Source organism: Enoplosus armatus, chromosome 1 (genome assembly GCF_043641665.1).
Source record: "Enoplosus armatus isolate fEnoArm2 chromosome 1, fEnoArm2.hap1, whole genome shotgun sequence".
Lineage (NCBI taxonomy): Eukaryota > Metazoa > Chordata > Actinopteri > Centrarchiformes > Enoplosidae > Enoplosus > Enoplosus armatus.
The window spans coordinates 2798341-2809385 of NC_092180.1; the positions used below are offsets into that span (position 1 = coordinate 2798341).

The 11045-nt window shown below is 40.7% G+C and overlaps 1 protein-coding gene across 1 annotated transcript in view; it reads right to left on the reverse strand.

Moving 5' to 3' along the window:
* Positions 1–6312, reverse strand: part of map1aa (microtubule-associated protein 1Aa) — a 35521-nt gene extending 29209 nt beyond the window's left edge. The window contains exons 1-2 of the mRNA XM_070906884.1: positions 6057–6312; positions 4728–4829 (exon numbers count right to left, since the gene is read on the reverse strand). Of these exons, the coding sequence (XP_070762985.1) occupies positions 4728–4829; positions 6057–6312 (358 nt within the window). The remainder of the gene's footprint in view (positions 1–4727; positions 4830–6056) is intronic.
* Between the last annotated feature and the right edge of the window lie 4733 nt (positions 6313–11045).

Consider the following 11045-nt stretch of genomic DNA (forward strand, 5'->3'; position numbering starts at 1 on the left):
GTTAGCATGTTTGAAGTCTGTGCCTCAGGCAACATGGCCTTTTGAATCTGCTCACTGTCAGAGGGTTCATAACCACACATGCCTCAATATCCCGTCTTCAGTCTATTTTATTTTCAAATAAAGACGTTTTTCTTTTTCCTGTGTCTTTGTTTGCTGCTGTCTTCCTGTTTTTTCGAGATAAAACAAGAAGACAGAATTTGTAAAAACCTGTGTTCACTCAGGGGAAATTGCAGTTTTTCAATCTTCTCCTCAAATTCATTCACAGCTCAGACGAGCAGCTAAACTGAAGTGTTACTTACCTGCTCATTTCCCTCTGGGGTGACCCTGATTTGAACCAGCATCCCTGAAGGCACAAACAATCTTCTCTAAACCTTCATGTGACTACCTTTGTAGGTTATTATTGCTGTTCATGTCATCATTTCTTTTGGCTGTTTACGAGAAGCAAAAAAAACGGATGTGGTCCAGATCGAGACAAGATCACATCAAGACTGAGACCAGAGTAAACTAGGTCCTATTCAAGACTACTTTAAGCAATAAACAGTTTCTAGCCACACTAGCAGATTAGCTCTGGGGGTGACAATGATGTGACAGAAATATCTCAGCAACTATCTCATGAATTGTCATGAAATGTTGAAATGTAACATTCAAGGTTCCCAAAGGAGGAATCCCATGAACTATGGCGATCCCCCGACCTTTCCTCTAGCGCCACCATGAGGTTGACATTTGTGGTTTTGAGTTAAATGTCTTGACAGCTATTAGATGTCGTATCCACAGAGGTGTTGAGCTGCACTCATCCCTCCGTCATCACGTTTATCAGTGCATGGAGCATTAACATGCACTTTTGTGTTAAAATTTATCTTTTTTCAGTGCCGATAAGAAAAACAGCACACGAGCAGGAATTAGTGGGAAATAATTATTGATATAACATGATAACAGTACCTATGAAATAACAATTGAATGAATGAAAACCAGAGCATAGTGGATTCTATAATGTGCTATAATGCAATTTACTGGAACGCTCCTATGCATGGATAATCTCTTACATCATATTAAATTACTGAAATGGGAAAATCTGGACAGGTTGATATCCTCGCTGCAGCGTCCACAGACTGTCGAGACAAATCCTGCAAATTACTGAAATACAATCCTGTAGATTTTGTTTGTTTTGTGTGTGTGTGTGTGTGTGTTTGTGTGTTGCTTCAGCAGGCAGATGACTGCTGCAATCTGTCGGTGATCCTGAGGGACACACTGTGTTTGCTTTAAGCTGCAGCACACATCTCCGTATGTTCATGTGATGCTCCCATCTCTGTTTTCACTGCAGTGGGTTTAAAGCTTGATAAAAGCTGGATAAGATTTCAGTCCGTGTGAGCCGTGAGGCAGACTGAAGGGTTTTGAATCGAAGACAAAGACACAGAGAGAGTAATCAATAGTGTGGCGCTTGACTGTGATCAAGTTGATCAAGTTTACTGGGAAACTCACATTTACATGCATCACATTTATCGCCTTTCCGACTGCTTATGTTTGATATACTTTGATATTGCATGTTGTTTTGTTTTTAGGCTCTGCAGTGAGAGACCACATACTGTAGTTTTTCTTACCGTACATTCGTGTACAACCTCCTGTTCCACTACGTAAACTGACCTCTTTAACTAATTGTTCGTTTCTGTTTGACTTTGACTGAAGGTTGGATTACTTGGATACAAAGATGTCCCAGGAGCAAACATTATTCCTCTCATTCTGCCACACTGCTGTCACAGCGACGCTTTATCTCTCTAATGTCTTTGTCATGCAAATGCACGCATGTAAAACCCCATTGGAAACCCTGTTAAGTATATCATACAGCATATACCTGTACATGGACAGGAAATCCGTCCTCTCCGCCGAAACTTTCTCTTACAGTCTTCTCTCACTGCAGTTACTGATATCGGGCTTCTCCTTTATACGACATTTAAGAAATCTCATCACTTCAGACAGCCAACAGTAACCAGATTACTTAATTGCATTTTCGTTTTAACAATGATATTGTTAAAACTATTTTATTAGCTACATAGGAACCTCTTTAACAGACAGGGATTTTGACTCCTGTTGTAATGTTTGGGGTATTTTGTCAAGACGTAGATAGAAATGTAAAAAATAGGGCTTTTTGTCTACACAACTTTTACACTGTTACTTGTTGCAACCAGTTAAATTCCTATCGTCAGTTTCGTGTGGTTGCATGTTGTATAACTCTGCAACAGACAAAACAATGATGATAATACAGCCTCTACATGTCTAGAGAATATTGCAGTGGATTACAAGATATAAACAGGTATAAATACATGACTGTACAGGCAGAAATAAGATTGTCCCGGCAGCGGCAGGGTTAACTCCACCAGTGAGAGAAACATTCTGCCTTTCAGCATGTCTGCTCGGGCTGGAGCCCAGAGGATGCTCTCTGTCAGCCATCTCTGCATCTCTGAGTCTCCAGCAGCACTGAGCTGTGAGCCTCTTTCTGTGCTTCAGTAAAATCAGGGGGGAAATAAAGAAACTGAAACTGACAGAAGAAAGGTTGGAAATAATTGTTATTTATCAGAAAAGGATAATTAATGGAGAATGTTGAATTATTCATGCAGTAGCTGGCAGGAAAGTTAGAATACAGCGGCACAATCAGAGTCACATGAGAGCTACGTTTGAAAGATAGAAGAAAGGTGATAAAAACTGTTAAATATTCCATCTGAAATGCTCTGAAAACATGCTGCCGTGTCGGTTTGTGGTGGTGACAGAAATGCGAGATCCAGAGGAGGATGTCGATTTGTGCATCCTGAGTGGACTGTGATAGTGAGACAATGACGTAATGTGAAATTATGCAGAGCTGGGTCGATCTAAAAAGCATCTAATAACTTGCAAAAACCACAAATGCCAAATGTTTGACCTCTAAGCTAACATTAAAAGTTGCAACCCTCATTTAAAATTAATTTCTATAAAGTCAGTTGTGCTTAAAAATCAAAATATGCTCCTGAAAGACGACATATGGTTCCTGTTTAACGGAATATTTCAGCGTTTTGAGAAATGTATTTACATGCTTTCACACAGAGTTAGATGAGACAACATGTAAATTAGAGACTCTGGGGTTCCCGGGAGCAGCACTCCTCCTCTCTTGGACCAACACACCTCCAGTACCTCCACCAAGCTAACACATCCTATGCTAAGATAAGCTAATCACCTCCTGGCTCTAGCTCCACATTAAAAGTAATAATTTGACATATCGAGATATACGTTCATTTTACAGAGAGTTAGATGACAAAATGAATACCACTCATGTATCTGTCTGTTCCATATAAGGCTACAGCCAGCTGGATAGCTTAGCTTAGCATAAAGACTGGAAACAGGAAAAAACAGCTAGCCTGACTCCCTTCAAAGCTAACAAAATCTGGAGTCTCTGCTGTGACGACAAGACTCGCGGAAGTCGCCAAGAAATAGTCCGACATATAACCCCCAATAAAACCTCAAATTGTTGTTTTACACGTCGTTTTTTGTATGTACTAAACAAAGTAGATATAACATGTTAATTAGTTAATTTTAGAGGTGCTGGTGGGCAGATTTATGAACTTAGGACAGAGCCAGCTGTTTCCTCCTGGTTCCATTCTTTATGCTAAGCTAAACTAACCTCCCAGCTCCAGCTTCACACTTAAAGCTGCTATAACTGATATTTTTTATCACGTCTTCTATGGTTCTAACCAGGCAGGGAGGAAGGAATAAAATCATGCTATTGGTTGCATGATGGGAAATGTAGGATCCAGTGTTTTTGGAGCGTGACCAACGCTACAGACTATAAATCACGATATCTTGGCCTCAGTTACTTTCATTTTGATCCCCAACTTTATGGAAGTGCAATTCTGATTTACTGGAGTATACATTTAAGATGGATTGCTATCAACAATTGAAGGATTATAAAATGGTTACACACTCATTGTTATTTGTGAGACTTATGTCAACAAACAGATATGCTTATTTCTACTCTTTACGTAACACAACCAGCCAAAGAACTGCGTGGGAGGATCGATGTGCACCAAGTGAAAACACTCAGTTCCATTTATTCAGCCAGTGCATCTTCTCATCTGAGCTGTTTGTTTGACCCCACTAAGCTACAGTAAATGCTGAATTTAAGATATTATGAATGCGGGTATACAAGTGTTCTTTGTATATACTAAGCAGTGACCCAGACAGCAGTCACATTCACAGACGTAACCTCCCAGCCAGCTCCACATTAACACTGGCTCCATTCACAGAGCAGGGCCTGATCCCGCTGCAGATAGTGTTCACTCTGACATTCAGCCCTCATTGATTCCCACTCTGACATGCAGTCTGTGCACGAGAGCCTGATCAATACAGGCCGCATCGTCTCTAGATCCTTAGGAACCGTCTCACGCATGTGCGGAGAAAGGGGACAAGAGAGGGACAAAGTCAGACTGACTGCAGTCTGATCTGTGTCTGTCTGCAGTCACCGCTGCAGACTGGCTGCACGTGAACAGATGTGAGTGATACGTTGACAGGCAGGTAGCAACACATTCAGTCCCTCCAGCTGATACCATCACAAGTCCGAGCTGACAGTTATCGTCTCCAAGCGACAAAACGTGGTAAGTCCTCATGGACACGTGTCACACAAACAACTTGTACACGCGGCAAAATACAGTAACTGCTGCCATTCAAGTTTCTATACAGTTTGCCAATTCAGTGCACTCACTGACCTTTGACCTGCGAAGAAAACTGAGCGGTGTGTCTGGCCTCAAACAGCTGCAGCTCCTTGTTCAGGTCACAAACAGTCAGATCGACGTTCCAGGAACGCAAACCTGTTTAAAACAGAACAGCATGAGTAATGTTCATCGATGGTGGAAGATACTTCACATTAAGCACTACATTACTGCAGAGAATCACCTGACGGACAACTACAGACATAAAAGTAAAGAACCTTTATAACTGACTTGGTAATGTGTGTCTAAAATTCAGCTTTAATTCCACATTATCCTCAGTAAAGAGTAAGGAAAGTGATACTGACAGTGTGGTCTAACCAGCTGCATGAGAACGTCCATATATTTGCTTTTTGATTTTAAAAGAATCGGTCACAAGGCTGAAAAGTTCTATTTGAACTTTTAGATCTCTCCCAACAGGAGATGGTTCAGATATATGACTGGAGGGTATTTAGAGTATTCAGCTGCTCTGGATCTGAGATGGGATGTTCAGCATGTAACTACTACAACCACTGACGTCACAGTAATTACAGTATTGTGTTGTTAGTTGGTATCATAACACATTCAACCCACATTTTACAAATATTGAAGAACTTTCTGCAGGTTTGTCCAAACATGTTTGAGAAGTTGGGGATTTTTTCAGCATGTGCAGCATCATGGAAGGCTACAGAGGTGGAAGGTAACTAAGTATATTTACTCAAGTATTGTACTTGAGTACATATTTGAAGTACTTGTACTTCACTTCTTCATTTTATACTTTCAGAAGGAAAGATTGTACTTTTAGTCGACTACATTTATTTGACACTACTCAGGAGTGTATAAAAGACCTACACTTACAAACTACAACATTGAAAATGTCATAAGTATTAATATACAATATACTATTTAATACAAAACCGAAAGGAGCCACTCTGCATAATGAGTACTTTTACTTTTGATACTTAAATCAAATATTACTGATACTGTACTTTTACTTAATAACGTTTTGAAATCAGAGTATGGAGTCAGGAACTACTGGACATCTAATAATTAACTGAAGCCCTTTCGAGGATTGCATCCTTCACATTTTAAAAGTGCTGAATGCTGTTTGCCCCAAAAATTCAAATGTGCGGCTATCTAAAGACAGTTTGGAGAATTAAATGTGAGCACACAGTAAAACAGCTGCAACGTATATTGTTTGTTTAAAATAGATTTGACAACATTTAAGTTGAACTGAAGATGTTAACTGAACGCCGAGATGTTTCCAGCTGCAGTGTTTCCAGGCTGACACCCAGAGACCACTTCCCTTCGGCCAGTTATTCCTCTGACCCCACCCCCCCGTCGGCTCACCTTGTGTGATCTGTTTCCTGGCAGCATCGAGGTGATGGCTGGTGGAAATCTCTCCGATCACAATCAGCATGCGATAGTCTCTGTGCTGGGAGTCAGCTCCGGCGCGGTGCTGTCCATGGTGCTGAACAGACTCCTCCGGCTCTGCTCGCTCCACTGAGGCAGCTGCTGCGATGGGGATTTCCATGGTAACAGTGCCACTCGTGGACGCTGAGCCCTTTTCCATCTCCATGACAACTGCATCCGGAGCAAGCACCATGACAGTGCAGGATGAGCTGGGAGGATTGGTGGGCGTGGCTCTTTGGATGGTGAATATTTGATTGGATCGCAGGTTATGTGGCTATTTGATGTCACGGCATATTATTGGACAAGAGGAAAATGTTGATCATATTTCTGTTATATGACACTGCTGAAGCACACTGTCACTGATGATGAGGAAGAGAGTGAAGGTGGAGATATTGTTTCCATTGACTAAGAGCTGTTGACAACTTATCTCGCAATGGCAATGTTTGAAAATACCCGAAGGTCGAGATTGAAGTTAAATGCTCCAATGTTTGAAAACATCTATAAAAGTATAGTGAGCGCTTCCAGAAAAGAATATAACTAATCTGGGGTTACTGAGTGTAATCAGTGTGACTTACAGTATCTCTCTCGTGACAAAAGGGGCTGAAAATAAGACATTTGTGGCACACAAAGGTTCTATTTATATCAGTGTCACTGCAAGTACCAGGCAATGTGCTTTGGTTACTAAACTGACACCTCTTTGTTCCCATCGTGAGCGAAACAAGGCTTCAGCTGTGCAGAGAGTAACACTGTCAACAAAGGCTCACCGTCAGCACAGAAAAAAACCCTTATTTTAGGCTTCATGAGACATTTGAATGAGCTCATTCCGCCAAAAAACAAAAGCTGCACGTTGGCATTATGTGGACAACACATTGAGCAATGTAATAAAACCCATTAACATTAAACATATAACAATATTTAAAGGATAAGTTTGGTGGTGTTTTATGGTTGCTACTAACTAGTACAGCTGTTACCTGTGTTATCTGTGTAGTCAAAGTCTGATGCATCTTATTCTTTTATCATAAAGAGAACAGTGTAGACCTGCTCTGTGAAAAGGGCCCTGTGATAACTTCTGTTGTGATTTGACGCTTTTTAAATTAATTAAAAATTGAACTTGTCGTCCAATAACTACATTAAAAACACTACCAGCAACCTGACCGTGAATATCCTCCCGTCACGAAGGTTATAATGTTCAGTTTGTGTTGAAACTGTATTGAATTATGTGCTGAGAGGTGTTTCTGTTAATTAGCCTACCCTCATTCATATAAATGGGGTGGACAAAATAATAGAAACACCTGTCACTCGTACAAAATACAGTACAACAGCACCACAAACACGAAGTGAACATTATAACCCTCATGAAGGAGGATTAACTGCAGAACTGTTGTGTCAGACCGCATTAGTTTGAGCTCTGTGTACCTAATAAACTGGTAAATGACTAGTTTCTAGTCATCATTCTGGATCTGAATGGGTCAGTGATGGTCCTCTCCTCCCGGTTTCTCTTCACATGTATGTTTCAGAGCCGAGGCCGTGGTGCTGTTGGTGCGGCCGGGAGACAGTGACACATCTGCTGCGGTGCTGGATCACTGTGGGGTTTAATTTGGCTCCTCTCTGTGTGTAAATCTCCCCTCAGGAAGGTGTGTGTTACCAGGAGTGAGTCAGCACTCCGGCCTCAGACACTCCAGATGTCTACTGGCCTCTGCTGGGAGCGACGGGAGCTGCAAGACTACCAGCTACAGTTTTATTCCTAACAACCCCGGAACCCAATTACAGATTAAAAAATGTCAGTAATCTCAAACAGTTTGACTTCAGCTCAAATCAGCTTTCTTTAGCAATGCTGAAGACATATTGTTATAGATTAAAGATAATAGAGTTTTTCATATTAAGTTGTTAAAACACATGAAGGGAAAAAAATGATACAAGGACAAAGAAAATGAGGGTAACATTTGTTTTCATATGTTGTGAACATATGAAAGACATCATATATCCGTCACTTGAGAGACTGTGTGCATGTTGCATTAACGTGTTAATGATGTTTCAGTACAACAGCAGATAAAATCACTTGAACAGACCAAAACTCTGTGTGGCTTTTAACTGCTGTGACTGAAGATGAGAGAAACTCAGTTTTCTTTTATTAGTCTTGAGTCCAAGAACACAAATAACAAGACTTTTTAGTCTTTTTAGTCTGTTTCTTTGTGTCCCACAGTTACATTTCCATGTTACAGTACGATAAATAAAGCATCCGCAAAGACTTCCAGTTACATTTAACTAGAATAAATAGTATAAACGTGCTACTGACATGGATTTGACTAAACTGAATGATCCATTACAAATGCAACAACTGAATAAACGTGACTCTTTTCTGTCCCATATAAACACTGTAAGCACACTCAGCTGTCTTCTGTCTGCTTTATTTTAAAGAAGTTATTTTAAAGTAGACTTTTGGAATCCAAAAAAAACAAACATTTTTGCCTCTAAATGAATCTAATCCCGATCATCATCCGTGAGAAGCAGCTGTGTTTGACTCCGGAGGAAATGAGCATGATATCTACATTAAAAAATGCCTTTGCATCTTGACGTGCCATGCGTGTGTATTCCACACCCTGACTCTCAGCAAAACAGAGGCAAGGAAGCACTGAGCGATGTTGGACGCGTTATTATTGCAACCAACGGGACAGTGAAACAAATTGGAAAACCCAAGAGCTGACATATTGATTTCGAAGGTAAAGCTCTTTATGTTTCTTTCTGCTTTGCGGTGAAATCACGGTGAATGATTGAGGGCGAGGAGGCGCAGCAGCGTACGCTTCCAGTCTGTGTTTCAGTGTCTGTCAGCTCCAGCAGAGGTGGCTAAGATTAGACATTTTGGGCAGTGGCTGCGCATTTCTTAATGTGGGTGTCAGCCCGACCTGCAGAAATGACGACGTAACGCTGAACTTTGCGGTGCCAGCCGGTAAGCTCGGCTGCTGGAGGCTGATGCCCGCCTGCATCCAGCTGGGGCTGAAAAGGATGTTTCCTTATCTCTTTTGTCAGGAACAGAACCAGTGTGAGCTGCGTATCTGGTCATTTAACAGAATCAGTTATTGCATTGTTCGCAGCCAGGATGTCTCCTCCTCAGTGTCCTCATGTTGAAGTGCCTTTCAGTAGAATATCCCCTGCTGCTGCTGCTGCTGCTGCTGCTTTCCTGTAAATCAGAGCTGTGGCCAGGCCCATGGCTGCTGTCTGCCAGGATACACCTTCAGCTGACTTGGAGCAGAACAGAAAAAGACCCAGAGGCTTCACAGAGAAGCTGAAATCATTCAAATCTGCAGTGAATTGCAATCTCTACTCCTAAAATCACTATAATGTTGCTAAATGAAGTTCAGTCTGTCTGTAGTGAATTAAAATGACCTTATCCTGCTTCCTGGTGTTTAGTATCATCACTGTGACTATGACATTTCATTTGATCCTTCTAAAATGTATTCATGGGTAATTGTAGGTCTTCAGTGGTAAGTTAAAAGCATTTGTGCTTGTGATGACTCTTATTCGGGGTCTTCTCGACTCTTTTCCAACAAAGCGTCAGTGTGACTTAGTTCACCCAGGTTTCAGTTCATTCTGAGGACTCGCTGTGTAGCAACTCACTTTCCCAGCAGCCTCAAACAGGCAAATGATGGCTGCTTTATACTTTCTCTGCCAATGTCTCTGTGATCCGCATTTGCATAGACTGCGGTGTTACAGGAAATGTGGTGTCTCCATGGAAACTGAGGCTGTCAAATGATGATGACAAAGTGATGTTAATATTTGAAAGGCTGCCTGTAAATCTTCAAACCTGTGAGCGTCACGCCATTAAAAGCTCATTACAAAATGCATGCATCTAACCTGTGCTTGTTTGCAATTTTAATCTGTTATGATTAAGATATGTTTATTATTATTATTATCTGTTATGACACAGATATCCCACTTTCTAAAAGAGAAGAAGAGGGTACTCTACAGTACTGTACTGCTCTAAAGTGGTTATTCAGTGTTTGTGTTCTTCAAGTATTTTCAATATGAAGAATGGCCCTGATGCACAATCATTGCATCTTAAACTCTCATGCTTTCAGATTTTGTTCCAAGATTTCCCTTCTGTAAAGAGTTTTCCTTACAGTTTGCCTCAGTGATGATTAAAACATCAAATCAGATAGCTCGGTATATGCAGAAATCTGTGGAGAAACACAAACTCAGTGACTCTTAGCTGAGGGAAATGATTGTGAAAGTTAACCTATATCTCATTTTGCTGGAGTCCCTGAAAGCCCTTCAAGGACCTCTGAAGGTCTCTGAGATCCCACTGTGGGACGCAATGGCCTAGATTTCTCTCTTTTATATGATTTATCTTTACACAGTGTTATATCAGTAGTAGTATAACATAACATGTAAAACCTTGAAGTGTCTTTATAATTGAAAATACAAGGAAATACCAAAAGTCTAATAGAAAAGGGATTTCAGAATGTATGATGGATTACATGATGGACAAAAAAGATTAACTTGTTTATTTCATTTAAAATTAAGAGTTCTTGTTGAAAGTATCAGGGGGCGTTAATGATACAGAGTGTGCAAAATGACAATATACTGATATCTGATGAAATTAAAAAGCAAAAATATTATAAAATACAAGAAATAATAAACCCTCTTTTTCAAATGTGCCAACAACCATCATTCAGCAGCTAGACAGAAGGTGCATATAGGGCTAATATTTCCATTAATGATTAAGAAGTAAAAAGAAAGAAAAACCCTGAAACCATAAAACTAATCAGCAATCGCGTGTGACGTCACCGCGGCCACCCGACCAATGGCATCGCTTCTGGCAAGTTTTGCCGGGAGCAGCGGAGCTGAGCCGGAGTGGGTGTGTATGTTTTCTGAATAAAATGACAAGTAGCTGAACACATATGAAGATATAAGTTAATACTTTGATAA